The sequence below is a fragment of the Pyrgilauda ruficollis genome, unplaced genomic scaffold, assembly GCF_017590135.1.
Source record: "Pyrgilauda ruficollis isolate IOZ18807 unplaced genomic scaffold, ASM1759013v1 scaffold72, whole genome shotgun sequence".
Lineage (NCBI taxonomy): Eukaryota > Metazoa > Chordata > Aves > Passeriformes > Passeridae > Pyrgilauda > Pyrgilauda ruficollis.
In genome coordinates, this window is record NW_024529044.1 from 875,648 (window position 1) to 900,392 (window position 24,745).

The 24,745-nt window shown below is 57.7% G+C and overlaps 3 protein-coding genes across 10 annotated transcripts; 1 reads left to right on the forward strand and 2 right to left on the reverse strand.

Moving 5' to 3' along the window:
• Positions 1-6: 6 nt before the first annotated feature.
• Positions 7-7,714, forward strand: FAM104A (family with sequence similarity 104 member A). Of its 2 annotated transcripts, XM_041485702.1 has the most exons (4): positions 7-124; positions 1,685-1,781; positions 5,474-5,536; positions 7,070-7,714. In XM_041485702.1, exons 1-4 carry the CDS (start codon positions 78-80, stop codon positions 7,301-7,303), a joined length of 441 nt encoding a protein of 146 aa, XP_041341636.1. In that variant the 5' UTR covers positions 7-77; the 3' UTR covers positions 7,304-7,714. The 2 variants fall into 2 exon arrangements, with proteins under 2 accessions (XP_041341636.1, XP_041341637.1); XM_041485703.1 differs by lacking the exon at positions 5,474-5,536 and having other exon boundaries at positions 15-124.
• Positions 7,715-8,203: 489 nt separating this feature from the next.
• Positions 8,204-16,621, reverse strand: COG1 (component of oligomeric golgi complex 1). Of its 7 annotated transcripts, none has more exons than XR_005956700.1 (15): positions 16,281-16,621; positions 15,592-15,836; positions 14,749-14,930; positions 14,223-14,393; positions 13,994-14,147; positions 13,616-13,826; positions 12,719-13,489; positions 12,338-12,484; positions 11,329-11,490; positions 10,948-11,075; positions 10,430-10,538; positions 9,859-9,968; positions 9,691-9,766; positions 9,290-9,564; positions 8,204-8,390 (listed from the first exon to the last, which is right to left on the reverse strand). XR_005956700.1 is itself a non-coding variant. In XM_041485699.1 (15 exons), the coding sequence occupies exons 1-14, from the start codon at positions 16,596-16,598 to the stop codon at positions 9,310-9,312; spliced, it is 2,802 nt and encodes a 933-aa protein (XP_041341633.1). In that variant the 5' UTR covers positions 16,599-16,621; the 3' UTR covers positions 8,204-8,390; positions 9,290-9,309. The 7 variants fall into 7 exon arrangements, 5 of the variants coding, with proteins under 5 accessions (XP_041341633.1, XP_041341631.1, XP_041341632.1 ...); XM_041485699.1 differs by having other exon boundaries at positions 9,290-9,327; XM_041485697.1 differs by lacking the exon at positions 9,290-9,564.
• A 5,184-nt stretch (positions 16,622-21,805) lies between these two features.
• Positions 21,806-23,959, reverse strand: SSTR2 (somatostatin receptor 2). Its single transcript, XM_041485829.1, has 2 exons — positions 23,844-23,959; positions 21,806-23,389 (listed from the first exon to the last, which is right to left on the reverse strand). Exon 2 carries the CDS (start codon positions 23,332-23,334, stop codon positions 22,225-22,227), a length of 1,110 nt encoding a protein of 369 aa, XP_041341763.1. The 5' UTR covers positions 23,335-23,389; positions 23,844-23,959; the 3' UTR covers positions 21,806-22,224.
• Positions 23,960-24,745: the final 786 nt, after the last annotated feature.

Sequence of the window (24,745 nt, forward strand, 5' to 3'; positions counted from 1 at the left end):
GCCCCTCAGCGCGGCCTCCGCCCCTCAGCGCGGCCAACCGCGGCCCCTCCGCCCGCCCCGCCGCGCTCCCACCCGCCATGAGCTGCCGGCAGCCGCTGCCGAGCGAGCGGGGAGCGAGACAGAGGTGGGTGAGGGCAGCGCGGCCTGAGGGGGGGAAGGAGGGGCCGCGCTGAGGGGAGGGGGCTCGGCCGCTCGGAGCCGCCCCGGGGGCGCCGCGCGGAGAGGGGTTGGGGAAGGGGAGAGCGGCCCCCGGGCGCTGGGAGGGTTAAATGGGGCTGCGGGGTTCAAGGTGGCGGGAGGGGAGGCTGGGAGGGCGAAGGGACGGGGGGATGCGGAGGAGGCAGCTGAGGGATCGTGGGGCGGGTGGGAGATGGGAGGCCGTGGGGGATCGTGGAGTCGGGGAATGGGGTGGAAGGGACCCCAGAGCCCTTCCCATGCCACCCCTGCCACGGGCACGGACACCTTCCATAGCCCAGGGTGCTCCGGCCGAGCTGCCGAGGTCACTGCAGGCCTCGGGGAAGGGAAGGATCCGGGGGCAGAGATGGGGGAAGGGGTCTCCCTTCCCCGGAGAGTGTTCCCGGACAGATGGACAGCGTTTGGAACCTGCCATCGCTGGGATGGGGAGCAGGGAGGCAGCTCCGGCTGTAGGCGTGGGCCAAAGCCTGGCAGCTGGGGCTGCTGCACAGAAAGGAGCCGGTTATAAATACCTCCCTCGAGTCTGTTTTGACTCATTCGAGCACGGATTAATTTTAGGCACACCAAAACAGCTCCATGCCGTGTTTTTTTGGAGGCTGCTGAGATCCTGGCTGACTCGTCCGTGTTTGTAGGGTGGGGAAGAATCGTTTGATGTTTGTGTAGGAATTCTGGGATGCTGCTGGGGAGCAGCTGCTGTGTTGGTGGCACAGAATCACACCGTGGGTTGGAAGTGACCTTCAGTCCCACCCAGTGCCACCCCCTGCCATGGGCAGGGACACCTCCCACTGTCCTAGGTTGTTCCAGGTCCTGTCCAACCTCGTCTTTGAGGTGTTCCCTTGATCTCCTATAATCTGGGAATATCAGCACCGCCCCCACCCCATTGTCCTCCTCCAAACTCTGCAAAGATTTGGATAAAAATTAGGTGAAAACCTGTACCCACCGTGCCAGACAGTGCAAGGTGCCGTGAGAGGGTGGCAGGTACACCAGAAACGGGGCAGAGTTTGTTTTCCACGAGGTGTTTCCTGACAAAACCTTATCTCCACGTGGGAAATGTGATTGTTTTGGAATGTGACTCCAAACCCTGTCAGAGGGGAGAGGCTAAAGAGTCGTTGTGGAGTGGTGTGAGCAGGTGAATCATTGGAGATGTGGTCAGTGTCACTTGTCCCAGGGCTGTCCCCAGCCTGCCAGGTGTCACTCTGAGCCCAGGGATTATTTTTACATCTGCAAGGCTGGCAGTTGTTAAATGAGTTTATTTAGCAGGATGGTTTTAATCCACATCCCTTAAACTGATAGGAGACATCTTGTGAGGAGCAGGACCCTTTTCTCTGTGCCCTCAGGCTGCAGCTGAAAGGGGAATGTGAGAGCCCACAGCACCTCGGGGGTGCAGACATCCTGCATTAATTTATCAGGGGTCCTGCCCTTTTTGGGTGCCTTCAGAGCACAGAGCAGGAGGTGGATCAGGGAGCTGATCATTTCTTCTCCCCTGCAGGAAGAGGAGGAGGAATGGCAATGAAGATGATGGTCACGTTCCCCAGACCAAACGTAGCACCAGGAACTCTGTCCTGCAGGACTCGTGGGACACTGAGGTGAGAGCTGAAATCCAGGCTGCATTTTAACAGCAGCTGGAATATTCTGTGCTCTTTTTTTTTCATTTTTATTTCATAGTTTTGTCTGTTTGAGGTCCTGAGGTTTGGCTTGGTGACATCAGAGATTGAAATCAGTTTGGAAATCAGCGTTTCCAGTGAGCCTGCTTATCCCTGAATATTTCTGGGGAGAAATTTCAAATCCTGCCTTGCAGCACCCAGGGAAAGAATTTCCAGCTTTTTGGTTTTGCTGTGTGGGCTGAGCTGTGCCCAGAGTGAGGGGATGGCTGGGGGTGGATGTGTCCCTGTGCTCACTCTGCCTGACCATCAACCTTGCCTTTCCTCACAGTGAGGTGATTATTTGTGGGAGAAAGACACAACACATTCCAGCCAGGCCTTATCTGATGTGCAAAAAATGCTCTGATAGAGCTGCTCAGTTTGAGCAAGACTTGTTCACAGCTAAAACAAACTCAAAACTCGTTGGTTTTTTCTCATATTTTCCATGATTTCTTTGCTGGATGTGGGATAAACTCTCTTGTTTTCTTACACCTCACCAGACAGGTGCAATTTGAGATTACTTTTCTTAAAAAAAAAAATTGCTGATTTCCCAACTGCTGCCAGATTTTCTGAGATGTCACCTGGGTGAATCACCTGAAAATTCACTGTGAGCAATGTCCCTGTGTTGTAAAACATTCATGGAAAAGAGGGTGCAGAGCACAGGCTCCCTCTCTGAAGTTAGTGAAATTAATTTCTTTGAAGGTTTTGGAAATATCCCTGGTTTTTTAGGGCCTCTTCACTTTGAAGGTGGATTGTAATGAGCAATTACAATCTGAATTATTACGGAATTAACTCAATTATTCAACTGTTAATTGTACTTCACAGAAAATATTTAGTTGCTGTGTAGCTTGGAGCTCTTTTGAACTCAATTATTCAACTGTTAATTGTACTTCACAGAAAAAGTTGCTGTGTAACTTGGAGCTCTTTTATAATCTGCAAATGGTTTCAGATGGATATTTCTACATTCCTACTGTGAGGGAAACTCTCTCTTAACCTGGACTGGTTGATTATGTGACAGCACACTGCTGGACATGCTCTAAGAGCTGCTGTCCATCAGGAAGGAATCCTCTGGGATGGAAACTGCCCTGTGCTGCTGTTTTCAGGAGGGACACTTTGCATTTTGGGGTGTGCTGGGGAGCAGCAGCCTGGTTTGTGCCACCTGACCCTGAATCACTTGTCCAACAGGTCAGAGCCCTCCGTGTGTGTAGAGTAGTTAAAGGCTAAAGCAGCTTTGTGGCGGGAGGAGGACGGATTTAGTGTGGAACAAGGGATTGAGTAGCAGTAATGAATTAAGGATATCAGGAAAACCCCCTGATGGTGAGTGCCAGAAGCACCTTTGCTTGGCGTGTGAGCACCTGGTGTTTGGGCAGAGCCACTAAAAGCAGGGCTGGCAGTGGCCCCACACGAGGGGTGACATCAGCCCTGGCCTGGCTTCCTGTGAGGGGACAGCACGGGCATGGCTGACCCAGGGCAAGGTCACTGCTCAGCCTAACAGAGACTCTGCTTCTTGCATGCACTTGCCTGGTAAAGTCTGGTTTTAACACATTAAACCCTGGTGTGAGGCAGGGAGGAGCTCTCACTGCTGAGAATGTGGGCGCAGCTTCTCAAACAGCCCCGCGCTCCGGGGAACAGAATTCCCAATGTTTTCTCCTGATGAATGGAGCTTTTTCTCTTGTTTTTTTGGCTTGTTTTCTTGTCAGATCCCTCAACTGAGCATGCCCAGAAATTCAAGCCATGAGATTAAATCTGTATTATTCCAACATTTGGTTAAGGACTTCCTGTGCCAAAGGGAGAAATCCTTGTGCTCATTGTGCACGAGTGCTTCCGATTGGAAAGTCTCAGCCAGTTTGCAACACTTGCATTTAGCTTCCTGATACTTTGCTGTGTGCAAAGACCCCTCTTGCTGTTAAAAATCCCCACTGGATTTGGGATATTGCCTGGGAAAGGGGGAGTGGGAGCAATTTGTGACACCCAAGAGCACATGGGAGTTGCTTTTCATCGCAGGGCATCGCACTCCTGCTTTTTGTGAAACATTACCCAAAGTCCTGATTCCTCTGGCCCATTTTGGTTCAAACTGACTGTTCCCTCTTGCAGAGCGAGACCTCTTTGAGAACACAGCCTCAGGAAGGCAGTCAAACAGTGTTTTAAACTTGATGGCAATCAAGCAGTGTTTTTTGCCAAGATCTCTTCCCAATTTTTTGTCTTGCACGTTTTGCTCTGGAGAATGAGGTGAAGGGAGGTTTTTCCTTAGTGGCAGTTCAAAGCTGGGCTGTTCTGTGATGTTACCCCTCAGTCCCTGACTTAGAGTCCCACTGCTCATCTGAATCACATCCAATTCCAAAGGATTTGCTGTTTTCTGCCTCTGGATTGTCCTTTCACCCCGGACAGGCAGCACTTCCAGCTTTCACAGGATGGAAAGAGATTCTCTTCGATCTCCATCAGTGCTGCTTTTTGGCCAGTTGCTCTAGGGATGTGCCATTCCTGGTGCTCCTGGAGAAGCCACTCACAGGTTAGAGGCACCCTGAGGGTGACAGAAACCTCTGCCCTGGGCTCAGTCCATGGCCAGGCACAGCCATGGGGCTGGAGCTGCAGCCAGGGTTAAACATTAGCGAGGCAGAGCCTTTGCCACAGAATTTCGCTTCCTGTTCAGCCTGTCCTCCCTTTTCCAGGAGCTCAGCTGTGTTGTTTGCCCTGTATTTGGTTAGAAATCCATTGCATGTCCCATGATGGAGCCAGGAGAAGTTGCAGTGGATCCTGCAAGGGGAATGCTGAGGTTCCCAGCTGTACTCTGCAGCTGGGGAATCACCAATGCAAACCCTTTGCTCTCGTTTTCCCAGGGAAGGAAGCGAGTCTGAGTGTTCTGGCTGACCCTTTCCTTCCTGAACAACTTCTGCAAACCCGAATTTCTCATAGTTCCTCTCTGTTCTGGCCAGGAGTGAAACTGCCGGGTTCTTGGCAGAGATCAAATCAAAGTTCTTGTCCCCCACTATCCAGGGAAGGGCTGCTCTTCAGTTCTAACTAAAACCAGATCGTGGCTCTGTTAAACTCCTCTTGGAAGATGTGGAGAGCAGCAGGGGCTGAGTGGTTCTTTCTCCAGTTCCTGTCACGAGGGATTGTCCCAGATCTGCACATTTAACAGAACATTTGTTTGTTTTAAAACTTGAAGTGTGATGCTAAGGGTTAATGAGCCCAGTAAACCTTGAAGATGCCCTTTTGATAGCTAAAGTATTCATAAATATCACTGGGCTGCTTTCCTTTGCCCCTGTAAAGCTTTGTTGATGCCTGTCATGCTGAGTTGATGACTTTAAGGATTCTTTTCTTGTCTGATTGTAGTCCAAATGCGTTACAGAATGTGCACCACAGCCTGGGGACATGGTAGGTGCTCCATGTGATGTGGGCAGTGATGAAGGGGTGCCAGTGCTAGTGAATCTTTGCCTCAGAGAACTGGAAATAAAGAGGGTCTGACAAACCCCATCTGTCACCAGCCTGAGGTGTCAGAAGCACGTCCCAGGACACGCTGCCAGCTTTGAGATGCTCAAAATAATCACTACTAACAGCTGGAAAACGTTTGTTGAGGTGTGAAACGTGAGCAGCAAGCGAGGCCAGGTTCTCATTTGGATTTTTACCTTGATTTGCAGAAGGTGGCTGTTACGAAGCTCACTAAGGAGCGCAGACTAAAAGGAAACAAAGTGTCCTGTGCGGTGGGTTTCTCTCCGAGGCTGCTGTGACCCCTCAGCATCGCGTGTGACTCTTTGTGCTGCTCTGCAACAGCAGCTGCGCTGCCCAGCACCACCCCCAGCTCCTCCCTGTCCTGCCGGGGCTCTTTCCCTCTCTAGATGTAGGCAGAGGAGCTCTGGTTGCTCCCGTGGTTCCATCTGTGCTCCCTCGGGAATGACCCTGCTGTGTGTTTCTCTCTCCTGGCAGCCCGGGGCCCTTGGCTTGGCTTGCTGTGCTCCCACAGAGCTGAAGCATTTTTGGTGCTTAGCAAAACAAAGGAATTTGTCAGGGTTGGATGGTCAGGATCGATGGTGGATCAGGGCTGGGGGAGGGTTGTGTTCCATCCAAACATCCACAGTGCCTCCCTGGGCACTGCACACACTGCTAGGTGCAGTTTGCACCATTCCTGATTTTCTCCAAACACACTGCTGGGTGCAGTTTGCACCATTCCTGATTTACCCCAGGTGAAGCCCTTCTGGAAGTGGTGCTGACTGGCAAATCCCTGAGGATTTAGTGAAATTTGTCCTCTCCTGATGTGGCCACAAAACTGTGACTTCTATAGCTTAATCCTTACAAAAATATCGATTTTTTTTTTAGCTGCTGTCGCTTACTGTGTCTGCTTTTATGAATCATTTATGGGGTGGCAGAGTAGCCACTTACTGATTGACTCACCCAAATATTTGCAGGTCCTGACCAGCAGATCACACAAACTAAAACTGGAACTAATGGAACCTTTCCTTAGCAGCCCTTAAAATGATGTTTTATGTCTTTGAATCCCTTATGATGACGGCAAATGCTCTTCCAGCCATTCCCATGAAATGTGGTTGTCCTAAATGCTGGCAAATGAGTCCTGGCCTCTTATCCCAGTCAAATGCTGAGTTCTTTTTCCTGCATGAGGAATTCCTCAGTGCCTGTTGCTCTTTCACTGTCATGTCAAGTAAATTGGTGTGGAATTACATGGAACACTTCCAGTTAACACTGCCCGGGAGTGCTTAACTGGGAGAAGAGTACTTGAGGGTAGGGTGTTCAAAGACTTAAACTGGGTGTTGTGTGCATTTGTTTCTCACAGCCTCTTGCTTTGGATGCTTCAGATCCTACTTTAGGATTGCCTTGTAGGAAAGTGCTTTGCATGGTGCTTCCCTCAAACCTCTGCTAGAGCAGAAATGCTACCCCTGCCCTGCCTGTACTGACACTGCAGCTCCCTGGGAATGTTCTTTATTTTCCAATTCTCGGATCACCCCAGCAAACTTCACTAGTGCAAACGTGGGGTTGGGGCAGAGCTGAGGGGTTTAACTGGGGAGGACTGAAATCCAACACCCTGCAGGTCACTGAACCCCGGGTGAAGGCTTGTCCCTTCAGCTCTGTGACACTGGCAACAGCAACCCCTCTGTGCCAAGGTGGATTTATTCAGTCCATCGGGCTGGAAATGTGGAAGGGAGGGATTTATCCTAAAGGCTTGCTTCTGTGGGGTGAGGAAGAAGTGTCTGATGTTGCTGTTCACCCTCTGTGTGTCCCAGTCCTCCAGCAGTGACAGCGGGAGCAGCAGCAGCAGCTGTAGCAGCAGCAGCATCAACAGCCCTGACAGAGCAGAGTCCAGCCTCAACCCCAGGATTGCAGGATCCAGCCCTGTCTCCTCCCAGCCCTTCCATGAGCAGTCTGCACTAAGCCAAGGTCCTTACTTCCACATCAACCAGATCCTGAAGGAAGCCCACTTCCACAGCCTACAGAGCCGGGGACGCCTCCCTACATGATGACCCAGCAGCTCCCTGCCTTCTGTGAAGGGACAGCACTGTGTAGATTTGATATTTCAACTTCAAAGTTTGTTAAAATGGAATTGCACAAAATTGCCTGTTGCCTTTTCAGTCTATATTTGAAATAACAGGTTAACAGGAGATTGTTTACTTGTGGTTTGCTGCACTATTGCAATGCAAAAGGGGCTTTGAAGCAATTTTTATAGGATTCTTTTTGGGGTGGTTCTAAAGTACGTGGCGAGAGGAGACTGAGGAGTCCACATGTGTGTTATAGGATTGCAAACTGTCCAATTCCAATCGACTGCCTAATCTGTTTGTTAGCAAGTTGTTGCTTTCTGTAAAGTTCTCTTAAGCGTTCCTCTTCAGTTTTATAAGTCTTTTTTTAATTTCAATAAACTAGTTAAAAAATGATTTGGCAACATAATTTTTTGAGCATTTAGAGTTAGTGAGAATAGGAGCAGCGAGTGCAGGTCCTTAGGCCTGCGAACTCCCACCCAGCTCAGGGTGATGAGTCTTCTCTCATGAGCTTCACTGCTGCAGGACTGGAAGGGAAATGTGAAATTAGAGCCAGGACAGGTTGGGCAGGTGCTGCAGGGGCCTCTCAGGGCAGGGTGGTGGTGCCTGAGGACACAGGCCTCTTACCCTGCTCAGCACCCCTTTCCAGCTGTGAAATGTTTTCTTTTCTGTTAGTGTGTAGGTTGTTTTGGCTTTTTTTTCCCTTTAATTTGATTTTAACAATGTAAGGATAGGAGGTGAAAGAGCAGCTCCACCTCTGTTCCAGCAGCCAGGGGACAAGGACAATCCAAGCTGTGTCTGTTCCCATGCCACGCCCTGCTCTGGCTGAGGATGGGAAGCACTGACAATCCCAGAGGTGTCACCGAGGGAACAGACAGACAGATCTCAGTGAAGACAAACCCCCAGAACAGTTTTATTGGTTGCTGCCTCACTTGGTCATGCCCGAGAGCCAGCCCAGCTTGAAGAGGGACGGTGCCACCGTGTCCTCGTCGTCGGTGAGGAGCTGCCGGAACAGGGAGCCCGGCCGTGCCGCCTCGTCCTCCCTGGGCAGCACAGCAGCTGCAGCCTGGCCCTTTGGAAAGACAAAAGTGACTCTGACTCTCACAGCACCCCCGGGGCTCCCTCTGTCCCCCAGCAGCACAGGGGTGGAACCACGGCACGCACCAGGAGCGGTGGCACTGCTGGGGGAGTGACAGACACACACCTCGCTGCTGGTAGCAACAGACACTTGGCAGATGTCACTCAATGCTCATAAAACCCCTGATGAACACTCATCAAAACCCTCTGAGCAGCAGGGCAGGGGCTGCTGCTCTCAGAGCAAGGGAGCACAGCGTGGTAGAAGCACAGCTGGTGCCCTTGCAGGAGCTGTTCTTGGAGAACTGCAGATTTTAACCCTTCCAAAAGAGTTTTAGCATTGAAGAAGGAGCAAGCATCTGTCAGGGATCGTGGCAAGTGTGGCTAGCACAGGACACAGGTGTGCTGAGCACAGCACAGCAGCTGAGAGGAGTGACAGAACGAGCCAGACATCACTGCACACTTCTATGCTCTAGTCCAGCTGAGCTGTGAGAGGTAAGGAATACCTTTGCTGGGAAGTTCTGGGCTTTTAATCACCCCTTCTGCTGGGTCTGGTCCTTAAGGGCTCCGAGAAATGGAGAAGGGGAGTTGCAAATTGAACATCATCTCAAATGACACTGGTAAAAACAGGCCTTTACCTCTTTGTCTTGGCTCTTGTCAACTCAACAACTTGTCCCAGTTGCCAAGACCACCACGGATAGATTGGGCTGGTAATAAGTAAAGGAAACATTAATTGCTGCTTCCCACAGCAGTGAGGTGTTCCTTGGCTCTCACCCAGCACACAGAGCTCCATCTAAGCAGATGTTTTAAACTGGGGGAAATGGAGCAACAGAAAGATTGGCTGCTACAGCTCAGCACCACGGGAGCAGCAGGACACTCCTCACACAGCTGGGGTACCTGACCAGGCCTCCTTGGGGTTACAGGGCAGCATCCCACTGCAAAGGAGTTCAAGCATTAGCTACTGTCCTTCAGCCTTTCTTGCAGCCCTCTTTAATGAGTTGTCTTTGATGCATTGCCCTCATCCATGTACACCTTCACTGCCTCTGCAGGGCTTATTGCCTGCCACAGAGCAGTGACCCCAAAACCACGGGGGCAAAGGGTGGGTGGGGTTTTGGAGGGTCCTGGAGAAATCCACCCCATCCCCTGCTGTGCTGCCGTAATGATTCATTTTACTGAAAATAAAAATCAGGTGAAACAATGTTTGGCTTCTTTCTTCTTTGCCCATAAACTCCAGTGTCAGGGGGACAATGAATACTGGGAAAATATTCCTATTTTTACAGCTCAGTTCAAACACCAACCTGGACTCTTTCTGTGCTCCTGGCAGTGGACTTGCTCTTCCGCGAGCTCGACATGCTCAGTGGCAGAAGTCCAAACCTTAAGAAATGAAAGAAAGAAATGTGGGAAGCAGCAATTCCAGAGCAGCTTCCCAGAGGCAGGAGAATGCCTGGAAGAGCCGGGTGCCTCACCTGATCTGGCTGGATGCCAAGGGCAGGATGTTGTGGAGTTCCTGCGAGCTCAGCGCGCCGCCCCTGCTCGTGTACTGGTTCTCTGTCCCAGTCAGCAGGCCAAAGAGAACCTGGAAGGCACCAGGAGAGGCTTGGATTTGGGGAAGAGAAGCTGGAAGGGACCAGAGCTGTTTGGATCTGGGGTTCCTGCAGAGCTGACCCCGCAGTGTGTTATAAGTCCACTGGCACACCACGAGCACTGAGTGTGAACATGAAGTGTCTCTCTCCCCACTCTTAACTCTGGTGTTTAATTATTCCCACAGTCGAGTCCCAGACCCGTTTCAGCACTACTTAACCCAATTAGTGTTGCACAGGCTCCAGCGAATCCTGTTAGATAAAGTTCAGCCAGCCCCACACACAGGGCCGTGCAGCCGGCTCAGCCAGCTCCTCTTATCTTCAGCTGGCACTGAACACTCTTCCCCCTTCCAAGCAAGTGCCAGTGCTTATCTTGAGGCACTAAGCAGTTTAAAGCCAGCCCAGCTGCCCTGCTGAAGGCATTCTGCAGTGTCCCTGCTCCAGCCCTGCTCCCTACCGAGGTTCTCTGCACCAGGCGGTTCAGGTTGCTGTTCAGGTGTGGGGTGAAGACATCCAGGTCGAAGGGATCGATGTGTCCCTCCAGGAAGTCAATGACCTTCTCAATCCTGCAGGCAGAGGGCTTCTGTCAGGGGTGACATCCTGGTGATGCCAGCTCTGAAGCAGCCAGAGATTTCCTGTCTGGGGTGACTGAGCACAACAGGAATTACTCAGCAGAACAGCAGCTGCCCCAAGGGTTTCCAACTCTTACACAATCCCAGCAGCAGGAACTGCTCCCCGTGGTAACCCCCAAGGCTTTAACTCTTGGCTGGAAGCTCAACTGCTCTGTCCAAGGGCACCCTCTGAGGGTATCCTATGGACACAAGGAGGGGGGCCAGCCCCTGGCCACAGAACCCCACCCCTCCTGTGTTTAGAGGATGAGCTCAGTGTTTGTGCAGTGTCAGACCTTGGAGCTTGCATTGGTTCAGGGCCCCCCAGAGCACTGCTGGGGGATGTGAACCCCAGAATGTACCATACCCGGAGTCCTGCTTGATCCTGCTGGGTTTTGTGTCCTCACTCTTGGCTGTCAGGATGATGCTGAGGTACCTCAGGTCGTAGAGTAACTGCAGAGCCCTGCTCTGGGTCAGGGGGAAGCTGTCTGGCCTCTGCAAACAGGAGAGGCAGGAATGGGGCTCCTCCCTGGCACAGGGCAGGCTGCCCAAGGGGCAGTATTTGAGAACACCCACCCCAAGGCACAACCAGAGTGGGAAATCTGTGTCTGCCTCAGCTGTGGGGGAGGCAGGATGCGTGTAAGGGTGTCCCCTTTCCAGCTGTCAGGACAGGCATTTTCTGTTCCAGGAGCTGGATGTGTCCCTGCATTCCCAGGTACCTTCTCCCTCCCATCCCACACCCAGGTACCTTCTCCTGCTTCTGCTCCACCAGCTTTCCATAGGCAGCCAGCACCTCTGCCATGCAGCTCCTCAGCAGCTCCTGCAGGGTGACCTTGGGCAGGGTGTGCCCACCAACCCTGTTCACCTCCTGGCACAGGCTGAACAGGAGGCACTGCACGTGCCACGAGGGCTGGGCAGGAGAACAGAGTTTATTTGCAGTTGCTCTGTAAACTCCATTCCCTTCCACATCCCTTCAGCTGGCTGGTGGGAGTGTCCCACTTCCTCAGCAGCCACAAAGCTCTGCCCCACAGCTTGGCTCAGGCATCTCACAGGGTCTGGGTTACTGACACCTCAGATTTTGGGTTACAGCAGCTCCCAAAGCCCCCAAAAGACTTTACCAGACACTGAATGCAGTGAGAAGAGAATTGCTTGTGCATCTTCTGTCAGCACAGGCCCTGCTTTGCCCACCCACTCCCTGGGGCTGTTCCTCCCTCACCTCCTGGGCCTCCTGAATTCTCACCCAGCTGCTTTTCCCCGCAGATAACAGAATTCACTGGATAAGGCTCACTGCATTTCCCTGTCCAGCCCCTCCCGGGCTGTGCAAACACAGAACTCACTCCAGGCCTGGCCCTCCTCCCCCCTGCCACCTGCTCTGTCCCTGTGAGGTCCTTCCTGTGCCACCACCACACCCTCGGGAAGCCATGTGCCTCAATTCCCTTAGGACTCCACAGTCCCACTGTTGCAGCCCTGTGCTTCAATGCCTCCAACTTCCATGGAATCTCTCCTGGGACCTGTGTTTAAACCAGGCCTAAGTACTTCGCTGGCTCAGTTTTACAGGATCTGGGCCAACCTTACTCATGGAGATAAACAGTGACAATGACCTATTTCCTTCCTCTGACCTCTGTCCTCACGAGGTGAGTATCTCAAAGAGCACCACAGAGTGTTTGTCCTCTGCTCTGACACCAAACACCCTCCCCAGCAGCTCAGCAAGGGCTCTGAGCCAGTGCTGGGCTCCTCCCACAGGCTGCTCCTCGTACCTGCACAGGCAGCCGGATCTTGGACGTCACGCTGCTCCCAGACTCGGTTTCCTCCTGGATTTCAATCTCGTCCCAGTTGGTGGCCGTGGCCAGGACAGAGCCAGCTGTGTCAAGCAGCAACGAGTGGGTGAAGCACTGAACCAGACCCTGGAGCACAACAACAAAAGCCCTGATCACCGGACACTTCTAACAGGGCCAAGGCCAGCCAGCCCACCCTGCCTGTGACCTGCTGCACCCCTGCACCTCCCAAAGAGAACCTCAGGGACACCAAGCCCCTGGAGCCACCCCTCTCTGACCGGGCAGCAGCACAGGGAGCTGAGGGCAGCCCCAGCAAGGGAACCCTCCCCAAAACCATCTCCGAGGAGGGAAACTGCTCCTTACTTTGGTGACAGCCGAGCTCCAGAGCTGATAAGCCACCAGGCTCTGCTGCAGGAGCTCTGCCTTCACCCCCTGCCACTTGGCCAGCTCAGGGGACACCTCCGGGGCTTTGCCCTTGCCCAGCTTCTTGGCAGAGCGCGGCTCCTTGGGCGCCGACTCCGCACCGCCCGCCTGGCCCAGCACACAGCGCTGCAGGTGAGGGCACAGCTCGGGCAGGGCCTGGCACAGCCTGGCCATGAAGAGCACGGCGTTGAGCCTGGCGTCCCCAGGAGGGTCCAGCTGGCTCTGGGCACTCTGGAGCTGCTCCTGGATGCAGCCCAGGAGGTGCTGGACGCAGGTGACGCAGTGGTCACGGAGCAGCCCCTGCACGGTGCCGGCGTCGGCGAAGCGGTCGAAGGCAGAGTGCGGTGGCACCACGGGCTCCTTGGGGACAGAGTCGTCCCTGGGGAGGTAGGACAGGACATCCTCCAGCCTGGCCTTCAGCTTGGAGTCCAGCGTGGAGCAGAAGCTCTGCACGCACGGAGTGAGCGCCTGTGCCTTCATGGCCAGGCCGCTCCTGGAGAAGGGCCCGCGCTGCCCCACGCTGACCCACGCCGCGTCCCCGGGCAGGTCCCCGGGGCTCTCCGACCACAGGAACAGGGCCACGTTGTGTTCCAGCTGGATCTGCTTGCTCAGGGCACCGCTGCCAGCTTTCACTTCCAACTCCTGCAAGGCTACAGCCAGCAGCTGCTTGGAGCTGCTTGAAATGGAGTCAAAGCCTTCTTTGGTCAGAGTCTGCAACAGAACCAGGAGAAAAAACCAATTACAATATGCCACTAAAACACACCCTCAGTGCACTGTGGGCTGGGTGAGACAACACCTGGGGGTGCAGAGCAAGGCTCCCCACGGCACAGCACCCACCTGCAGCCTGTCCAGGAAGAGCTGCTGCAGCAGCTCCTCCCAGAAGGACACAGGCCTGTCCAGCAGGCGCCGGCACACGGCCTCCCAGCTGTGGCTGCTGGACTCGCTGGACAGCAGCTCCCACACGGCATCACGGATCCCTGCCAGCCCCTTCATGCTCTTCACATACACCAGCAGGGTCCTGACCCCTGTCCTGATGTCATCACTGCACCTGGAGGCAAAATTTCACCTCTGTGAGGGGGGTGAGGTCTTGGCATAGGGTGCCTGGCTGCTGGGTGTGCTGTGCTGCCTCTGGTTGCTTCAATCAGGGTGGAGGATGAGGAAGATGAGGGGATGAGGAGGAAGGCAGCCAGGCTGGGATTGCCCTGTCCCACTCACATGTTGATCCACTGCTGCAGGGTCTCCCTGAGGTACTCCTGGCTGATGGGGTGTGCCAGGGTCCGCAGGGCAGGCTGGAATTCCACCACGGACTCGGGCAGGTACTTGAACCAGCTGCTCAGCTTCAGATCCTCCTCCAGCACCCCTCCTCTCCCTGGAATCACAGCCAGAGATCAGCCCAGCACAGGGCACCCTCCTGCCTGCACTCCTGGGCAGGTGCAGGCCTCACCTGCAGGGTTCTGGCCCGTGCTGCTCTCCAGGGTGGAGAAGAGCAATCCACAGGGCAGGGCTGGCTCCGGGGCCATCCCCTCGGGCACGGTGTAGAAGAGAGCGTGGGCCTGGTACAGCGTGGTGGTGAGCAGCTCCATCAGGGAACACACCTGGGCTTTGATACCTGCGCCTGCAGAGAGGTGACCTTGAGCCAGGGCAGCCCTTCAGCACAGGTCAGTGGCACTGACCCTTCCAGTGATCCCTTCCAGGAAGGGCTGGAGGGCAAAGGATTCACCCTCATGCCCCACCTGCTTCCCCATTACAGGTGGGCTTGGCCTAAGCCCCTGAGAACCATTAATTTTTGTGATTTTTTGCAGTGTCCCTGCCACAATTCAATTTATGGGAATCCCCCATCTTCCCATTTATGGGAACCTCCCACCTTCCCATTCACCATTTTCCCATTTATGGGAATCTCCCATCCCTGCAGTGGGGGCAGGAGGAGGCGAAGGGAAGGCTCACCCAGGGAGCAGCCCCGCGGCACTGACCGTGGTGTGGCTGGTTGAGCAGCTGCTGGATGGCCAGTTTCCTGGCCAGCAGGAAGTCAGCCAGGGCCTGCCGTGGGGAGCTGTCCTCCAGCAGCATGATGGCACACAGGGCTTCTGCCACCGCCTGGTCTGAGCCCGTGGGGCAGCGCAGCAGGGCCTTGCTCTCCTGCAGGATGGTGGATCTGCCACAGGAACCAGCTGGGAGTCACTGCCCGAGCCACACGCCCAGCTGGGCTCGGGGAGTGGCTGCCAAAGTGTGACTCTTTCCACACTGTGCTGCTTGTATCTGGGGATTACAGGACTGGAGAGATGGTTTTTGTGCCAGGCTGGTGGAATGGTTTGGGTTGGAAAGGATCTCCCTAAATCCCTGTCAGTCCAGTCCCGTTACCTGACGGAGCCCCCAGAATGTGCTGCTGGCTATGTGATATTCCCTCACATCCCTCTTTCCCTGCCTGCCAGCTTTCCAGAGCATTCCTGGGGCACTGTGCTCCCAGCTTGGCACCTGCCCTGGGCTCTCCTGTGGGATCCAGGTGCAGCTGCCTCAGGCAGAGCCTCTTGGGACAGCTGAAGAATTATTCTCCCACCTTGCTGCAGACGATTTCTGTCCTGCCTTCCCTGGGCTGTGTCTGAGTCCCACTGACAGCGAGTGCTTTGGGCTGGGAGGCTCTTTAGCATCGAGCCCTTCCAAATCCCTAAACCAGCCTGCTCCGAGTCTCACCCACCTTCCAGGATGGGGCACTGGGACACTCGCAGGGATGGGACAGCCAAATCTTCTCAGTGTAACCTGTGCCAGGGGCTCACCCCCTCCCCAGCCAGCCCTCCCGTGCCCCACTCCCGACGCACCTGAGGTGGCTGGCAGCCGCCACCTGCCGCAGCAGGATGGGGAAGCGGGCGAGGATGGCGCTGGAGCGGGCTCGGGGGGTGTCCAGCTGCAGCTGGCGGCGCAGGTGAGCCCCGAGCAGGTGGAGCCGGGCGGCGGGCAGGTAGCGGCCGCCTTCCACCGCCCCCCAAACCTGCTCGGGAACCTCCAGCAGCAGCTTCAGCTGCGCCGCCGCCCCGTAGAAACTCTGGTGAGCCGGTGGGAGAACCTGGAAGGGGCAAAGAGGGGATGAGGGAATAGATGGGGATGAAAGGGCAAAAATAGGGGATGAGTGGAGAGAAGGGATGCGGAGGAGGAGAGGAAGGTGGGAGAACGGGCCAGGCAGGGAGATGGAGCGGGGGGATAAGAGTGGGTGCAAGGGGGAAAGAGGCCATGAGGGGTTGGTTCTGTGGCTGCCCCGTAAAAACTCTGGTGGGCCGGTGGGAGAACCTGGAAGGGGCACACAGGGCTCAGGGGAGAAAAAGGGATGAAAAAGTAGACGGGGAGATAAAAGTGGGGCAAAACCACGGGATGAGTGGAGAGAAAAAGGGATGTGGAGGAAGAGAGGAAGATGGGAGAAGGGGCCAGGCAGGAGATGGAGTGAGGGGATAAGAGTGGGTGCAAGGGGGAAAGAGGCCATGAGGGGTTCTGTGGCCGCCCCGCTGCCCCTCACCGTGCCGGCGGGGCCGGGCCGGGCCGTGCCGCCGCGCTGCAGCCCCCTCACGGCGCCCAGCAGGCGCTCGGCGCTCCGCCGCATCTCGGCGATGGTGTCGGCCGCCTCGATGAGGTCGCGGTAGCGCTCGCCCACCATCTGCCGCAGCTCCTCCCGCTTCTGCTCGATGCCGGCGCGCAGCCGCCGCTCCACCGCCCGCAGCTCGGCCGCCGTGTGCGCCTCGAACAGCGCCTCAGCCTCGGCGCCGCGCGCCGCCATCGCCGCCACACCGACATCAGCACCAGGCCCTGCCCGCGCCGGCGGAGCCACCGTCGCCATCTTGGTCACGGGAAAGGGACGGCGCTTCCGGGCGTCACCGCGGGGCGGCGCCGCCATCTTTGTGCCGGGCACCCGGCTGTGTTGCCACGGCAGCACCGCCATCTTTATGCCGGGCACATCCAGGCCTGGGTGCCGACGGCAGCGCCGCCATCTTTTTGTCGGGCACAGCCGCACCCGGGTACCGTTGCCACGGCAGCGCCGCCGCCATCTTTGTTCCGGGCACAGCCCCCTCCCGTGCTGTTGCCATGGCAGTGCCGCCATCTTTGTGCCGGGCACAGCCGCGTTGCCACGGCGACGCGGCCTGAGGGGAGCGAACGCCGCTTTATTTATTTTATTGATAGTTTGTTTATTTATTTAATCGCGTTTTCTTTTTCTTCCCCGTTTCCCGAGAAACGGGTCGGGCTCCGCGGCCTGCGGGTGCCGCTGTCGCTCCACACACCCCGGGAAGTTTTGCCCTCAGGGCGCTTTGGGTTGGGGGGGCTTGGTTCGAACCGGGCTGTTTGCTCATTCTCCCCGTCCAAAATCACCGCTCTGAGCACCGGGATATTCCCCCAAAATCCATCCAAGATGGGACTGAGTTTAAGGTCCCTTCCAGCCCCAAGGGAGAGGCAGATCCAGAGGCAGGCAGGATCCAGCTCCACGGGAGATGCGGCTGCAGGCGGAGCAGGTGGGCTCGGGGGTGAGGCTGTTGGTGCTGGAAATTGAGGTGGAAGAGAAAGAATCCCGGGTGTTTTGGCGTGATTTGGTTTATTTGTGTGGGCGGTGTTGGTGCTGCTGGGCTGCACAGCTGCTCAGAGCCGAACTTTTTGTTTATAGGAGTTGATAAACTCTGCTCCCAGGGGCAGGATGAGAGGAAACTGCCTCAAACGGCGCCAGGGCAGGGGCAGGTTGGACATCTGGAGGAATTTCTTCATGGAAAGGGCTGCCAGGCGCCGGAGGTGCCCAGGGCAGTGGGGGAGTCCCCATCCCTGGATTAAGGATTTAAAGCTGTGTGGATGTGGCACTTGGGGACAGGGGCAGTGCTGGCCTGGGCAGCAGGTGAGGTGACTTTGGTGCCAAGGTTGGACTTGGAGGTCTTTGAGGGGTTTTCCAACCTGAACAATCACTGGCAGGGAGGTGTCCAAGCCTGGCTCATATCCCGCTGCTCCAACACACACAAACAACCAGAAACTGTAGGAAAACTCTTTTATTTCCCTCCTGTGACACAGACCGTGGCAGTCAGGAACTTTTGCTGCAGGAGGCTCAGTCCCACACCGGGACTCTGAGGAATGATTGCCAGGGAGAAAAACAGGGCTGGGAGCAGGGACACGGCCTCAGCACGTCCTGGTGACCACGGAGCCACTGACAGGCCCAGCTACAGACACGGGGGATGGACAGTGCTGCTCTGGATCTCTGCAGGGAACAGAGACCTCCCTTCACCTCCCTTGCCCTGCAGAAGTCACCTGGCAGAGTGGCAGCAGCCTCCGTGGTCCCTCCTGGCTCGTGCATGGTGCCACCAACCCCCTGGCACACGGGGAGGGCGAGGGGGAGCCAAGGGTGCCCTGAGGGGCTGTGAGCAGGAAACCCCCCGGGCACACCCAGTATATACAATTTACATGTATTTACAATCAGTAACCATCCCATCCCTCCTCCCAGACACGGCGTGGGGTGGGATGGAGAGATGGAATCCATGGAGAGATGGAATCCATGGAGGGATCCATCGATGGAGGGATGGATAGAGGGAGTGGCCAGGCTTTGCATCCCTCAGCATCTCTCCTGGTCGGGACACAGCTGAAGGAGTGTTGGAATTTTAAGTTTTGAGTTTTAGAAATATTAAATGTTTGTGTAAGAGGAGGATCCTCCCAGTCTGACTCTCCTGTCCTGGCTTTTCACAGTCCAGGTCCTGGAGGAAGCAGGGAGTGGAGCTGGAATCCCTCAGGATGGCCAGGTGCCAGCTGGGTGCCAGAGGCTGGCAGGGAAGGGCAGGGGTGCCCTGGGCTGGGCAGCAGCAGTGTGATCCAGGCTCAGCAGCAGGAAGGCAGCTTTGGGGTCTGCTGTGTCCTTTGCTGGTGCCTCGCTGGTGATTCCCCCTTGGAGCAGCGGCAGGGAGGGGACGGAGACTCTCCCTGAGCAGTCTGGAATCTGAGGCTGGATCGGAGCGTGGGAGCTCTCCTGTCCTGGGGAGGGGCTGGATGGGGAGCTGGGCAGTTCTGGGAGCCCTCAGTGCAGTGTCCCACAAAGACAAGGCTCTTCCCACCGTGGCATCGTGGGGAACCCCCCAGACACACGGCAGTGCAGTTCAGAGATTATTTCAGTCCCAGGCAGCGCTGGAGCTGGCACGAGGAGCTGCAGAGGTGCTCTGGGAAGGCTCCAGGTCCAGCCCCAGCCCCTCCTGCCCACCTGAGCAGGATTTGGCTCTGGAGCACAGCGGGGCACTGGCCAGCAGAGTGCCCAGAGCCAGGCTGGGTCCGAGGGGACACGGGGATGAGGAAGGGGACAGCAGGGATGTCTCCATGCAGGTGGATCCCGTGGGACTGGGGAGCTCTGGAGACACCACTCAGCCTCTCTGGGGAAGCAGTGGTGAGCAGGAAAAGGGGAATTGGTTCCCATGGGCTTTGGGGAGGCCTCCTGGGACTGGCAGGGTTCAGGAGTGACCCACACCCCTGCTCTGGGCATCCTGGGGAGCTTGTGGCACACCCCAATCTGTGCTTCCCAACACCTGGGATTTGGGAAAACGCCCTCCCTGCCTCTCCAGGCAGGAGCTGTCACTGATCCCTGCTGCCCAGGGCCAGGCTGTGTGTGAAGCACTTGCAGGCTCAGTCTCTTGGCTCTGCAGTCACCAGCAGAGATTCCTCATCCTGCCACCAGCAGCCCTGCCAGGCTGTGCAGAGCAGATCCAATCTGAGGTCAAGTTCCCACTAAAATCAAGTGGCTGGGAAGGAAAACTTCGTTACCAGCAGCAGCAGCAGCGGGGCTGATGTTTATTAGTCAGCAATGAACAGCAGAAGGTTTTATTTTGCTGGTTTTACAGCCACTGGTGGGCCGTGGCTGCAGCTCCTTCCTAGCACTCTAAGGCAGCACATTTTGCTTTCCTGCACTTTTTTCTCAGTTGAGCTGTGGAAAAGTGGCCAAGGAGAGCCCTGGCAGCTGCCAGGAGCCACCTGGTGCCCCTGCCCTGCTGCATCCTGCCTCGGTGGCCTTTGGGATGTTGGTGGCTGCGCCCCACGCCCCTCATTGCTCACCTGCAGCCCCCTTATCCCCATCCCAGAAAAGCAGGGACACATTTCAGATCCCACTCTGAGCACCCAGAAGTGTCACTGCCTGGGGGTTTGCCAGGACAAAGCTGCTCTGGGGAGGGAATTCCCAGGATTTCTGTATTTCCACATCAAACCAGTGCAGAGGGAGGTGCTCCTGTGGGGATACATTTGGGAACAGGTGTCCCATCCATCCATCGGGATTTTGGTGACAAGGCTTGCACAGACACAGCTGGGATGGAGTCAGACATCGGCAAACCCGGGTTTGGCCTGGCTGCAGGTGAGTGCTGGGGGCTGCACACATCCCCCTCCCCATCACACGCCCGCTCTCGGTGCTCACACCGCCCCCACGGAGTGCCCACGGCGGCACTGACGCATCACTGCGGCTGTGACACCGAGCCCAGCCCCGCTCCCGGCCCTCCCCGGGCCTTCACCGTGCCCCGAGCTGCTGCTGCTGCAATTCCTGCAGCGTCAGCAGGGATCCACCGTGCCCCGAGCCCGGGGTCAGTGCACTCCCCACCCCGGGCCGCGCTCCCTGCCCAGCGAGGGGACAGGGAGGTGCCACACGGGGACCTGAACGCTGGTGCTGTACCTCGGAGGAGCAGGAAAGAGTTAAAAGCAAACAATTGCTGACACGGCTCTGCTTTGTCTTGCAGTAAATGCAGCATGCAGCAGAGCCAGGAGCAGGTACCCTGGCACCGAGCCCTTTTTGGGAGCTGGCAGGGGTGGCACAGCAGGATGGGATGGCCCAGGCTGGGATCTGCTGCAGGAGCTGGGCAGAGCCATGGGCAAACTTCAGCCAGAGCTGGTGCTGTGGGATGAAGCATCACCTGGCTGAGCAGGTGGCACCCCAAGGCAGGTGGCACCTGGTGCAGCCTCACCTCCCACACTGCTTGTACCGCGGGTGAAGGCTCCGTTCTGCTGGAGATGGTGGCACAGGGCAGGGTGACCGAGCCGCGGCTGTTCTCTCCACCCAAACCCCCCGTTCCCACGGCTCAGCTCTGCAGCAGGGGCCTGTGAACAAATCCGGCCTCTGGCACGGCCGCTGCTCCGGGTGCTCCGGCAGGAAACCGGCCCTTCTCCCTCTCCCCTGGGCTTTCCCTGGAGCTCCCGCTGCACTGGCCAAGGAGGGGCTTCGGGGCGGGGGGGTCAGAGCCCCGGGTTTATGCTGAGCTGGGAGGGCAGCCAGGGACAGGGACAGGGACAGGGACAGGGACAGGGACAGGGACAGGACCGAACGCTTCGGGACAGTCTTGGGAAGGCAAATAGAGCGGATGTGGGGCCAGCCCCGCTGCCCCTCGCACAGTACAGGATCCAGGGGGATGGATCCGCGCTGCCCTGCCCTTCCCCATCCCCGGCTGCTGGGTGCCCCGCTGTCTGCTCTGCTCGGTGCCTTGGGCTCGGACAAGGGTGGGGAGCGAGTCCCCAGCCCCCCCTGCTCGTCCCCATGCTCTCCATCACCCCTGCCTCCGGCGTGACTTGCCTGGAAGGAGCAGGGAGGTGTCAGCCCAGAGATCCTCGGAGCCGTGGCCGGACAAGCCCCGATCTGAGCCGGACACAGGAACCGCTGGCAGCGTGGTGTCCGTGCCAGGCTTCTCCAGCGTGTCACCGCCGCTGAAACGCTTCCAAGGATTTCCCAGCAGGGAGCGGAGCGCTCGTGGTGCCCGGAGCAGCGGCCGCGGCTGCCGGCGCAGCGTGGGACCGGCGGATGCGGGCGGAGGGAGGGGCAGGGGAGGGCAAAGGGGAAAGAAATTCTCCATCCGAGGAGAAAAATCTGCGGCAGGGCCAGGGAAAGGGCTCTGCAGCAGCGGGACACCGCAGGGCTGCAGGAGGCAGGGGCTGCTGCGGGGGCACAGCTGCTTCCCCTGGGGATGTCACCTCCGTGCTGGCGTGTCCCCTCCGGGCAGGGCGGCTGCGGCAGGCACACAGCGCGGGGAGGCGGCAGGGCACGCGGCGGAGCAAGGAATAACCCGGGGAAATCCTAAACATCCTGGTCGCCTCGGGAGGGACACTCGCCGGGAGATCGCACCAGGTCGGTGCGTCCTCGTGTTGTCACACACCTGTGGCCTCGGCTCCTCCTGAGGTCGCCCGGTGTGTTCAGGTGCAGAGCCCTAAAGCCAGCCGGCCCCGAGGGTGGCACGGGGGACCCCGGCCGTACCTGTGCCCACGGTGGCACTTTGGTGTCGCCGTGAGTTGTCTTTGTTTTGCTGGCGAGGCGGCTCCTCCTGACCCGTATCCTTCCCAGCACTCGAAAGCAAACCCAGCAGAGAGGAGCCCAGCAGAGGAGCCCCGAGGCCATCGGTCCCCTCAGGTGGCATTCCTGCCCTGACCCCGTGGTGCCACCCCCTGCTGCAGCCGGGGAGGGGCGCAGGCAGGACAAACCCGCCGTCCCCTCAGATGCTCGTCTGCAGGTCGCCGTTGAGCAGGGTCCTCTGCGTCTCCGTGGTCTCGTTGAGGCGGGATTTGTCCTGCTTGCTGTCGCTGCGGTCGGCCTCGTCCATGCCGCTGACCTTCACCAGGCACAGGACGTTCTGAAAGCTCTTCTTGAAGTTGTCAGACAGGAAGGCGTAGAGGATGGGGTTGGCACAGCTGTTGGCGTAGCTCAGCACCACCACGAAGTCGAACATGCCCTTGAGGACGGGCGTGGGCACGATCATGACGGACACGGAGGAGACGTTGAAGATGTAGAAGGGGAGCCAGCAGAAGATGAAGACGGCGACCACGATGGACACCATCCTGGTGACTTTCTTCTCGGACTTTTTCCTCTTGGAGGAGCCCACCCTGATGCCCGAGGACTTGACTTTGATGATGATGAACAGGTAGCAAAGGCAGATGATGGTGAGAGGCACCAGGAAGCCCAGGATGAAGGCGTAGATGATGAATCCCGTGTACCAGGCGCCCGACTCTCCCGGCCAGATGATGGTGCAGCTACTCCTGCCGTGGTTGTGCTGCACCCCAGCATAAATCATGATGGGCATGATCACCAGTAGGGAGACGCCCCAGACGGCCACGTTGATCATTTTGGCTGTCCTGGGCCGCCTCCACTTGGCAGATTTGATGGGATGGACCACAGCCAGGTACCGGTCAACACTCATAACCGTCAGGCAGAAGATACTGGTGAACTGGTTGATGCCATCCACCGTCATGACAATCCTGCAGAGGGCTTTGCCAAAGGGCCAGTGCACCAGGGCCACCTGCATGGCCAGGAAGGGCAGGCCGAGCATGAAGAGCTCGTCGGCGATGGCCAGGTTGAGGATGTAGATGTTGGTGATGGTTTTCATCTTGGCGTAGCGCAGGATGACGTAGATGACCAGCGTGTTGCCGCACAGCCCGACGATGCACACCACGAAGTAGATGAAGGTGAGGATGGCGTTGCTGGTCAGGTCAAAGTGCTGGCCCGTGGTGTTCTGGGAGGTGTTGGTGGGCGCCTCCAGGGAGAAGTTGTCGAAGGGGGAGGCCGGGGAGAACCAGAAGGCGGTGGCGTTGGGCAGCTCGTACTCCATGGCTCTCCCTGGGCACTGCTGGCTCAGAGGAACGGAGATGTCATCTTCCCTGGCTCTGGGGAGAGAAGAGAAGATTCTAGAAATCAGAGAGTAAATAGAAATGAAGGGATTCCTGGGGAGGATCTGTCCATCCTGCTGCCAAGCTCAGCGGGAGAGAGGCTCCCTGCAGGGGAGGTTCCCAACCCATCTGCCCATCTCCTGGAGCAGCCTGCCCGAGTACGCCACAGCTCCTCCCGGCTCTGGCGATCCCGGAGCCCTTCCAACTCCACAAATCCAGCCGGTGCGTCCCGGTGGGTGCGACTGATGCCCGGGAGCACGGAGCGCCGGGGGAAAGCCTCCTCCTCTCCCGGCCGTTGGGCGGGTGCAGCCCCTTCCCTCCCAGCCGGCACCGGCACGCCGAGCCCGGGGGGCTCCGGTGGGCGACGAACTCTCTGCGGGGATCCCCCCAGCCCCGGCCCCGTCTCTCCTCCGCTGCAGAGGGCACCGGGCGGTGCTGCCCCGCCGCTCACCTGCTCCCGCCGCCGCCCGGCCCCGCCCGGCCCGGCCCGGCGGGCACCGGGGAGGCGCCGGCAGCGCCGCTGCCCCGCTGGGCTCCGCTCGGTTCCGCACCGCACGGCTCCGCACGGCTCCGCGCACCGCTCCCGGCGCGGCTCTGCCGCTGGACCAGCGCACCGGCTGCGCCCCGCCCCGCACGGGGCGGCTCTGCGGGGCCGGGGCGGGGACAGCCCGCAGCGCCCAGCGCTGCCCACCCTGTGCTGCCCACCCTGTCCTACCCACCTTCCCCACACTGCCCACCCTGTGCTGCCCAGCCTGTGCTGCCCACCCCGTCCTGTCCACCCTGCGCTGCCCACCTTCCCCACACTGCCCACCCTGTGCTGCCCAGCCTGTGCTGCCCACCCCGTCCTGTCCACCCTGCGCTGCCCACCTTCCTCACACTGCCCACCCTGCCCTGCCCACCCTGCCCTGCCCTATCAACCTTCCCACACACTGCCCACCCTGTCCTGCCCACGCCGCCTGCGTTCCCTCTCCTGCTGTGCCCACCCTGCCTCCAGCCCTGCCGCCCCACTGTCCCGCGACTTTTTGGTTCTAGCCACGGCCTCAGCTCCTCCAGAGCCACCAGGGAGAGGGAAGTGTGCTGGGACCCCAATGGAGGGTGACCCAAAAGGATTCTGAGAGCCCCAAAGGCACCCTGGAACGCTGGAAATTCCTTGGCCCCAGCAGTTTGCATCTTGCTTCCACTGCCAAGCCAAGGCAGGTTCTTGCTGGTCCTCCCATCTGGGAGAGGTTGGAAGGTGATGCTGAAATATTTGGGGTCTCTGGGGACTTGTGCAGTACAGGTGGCTCTTGCCACAGCCTCTCCCTGGAGGAGGAAGACCAAAAAGGAGAGGTTTGGGGCAGATAACCTCTGCCC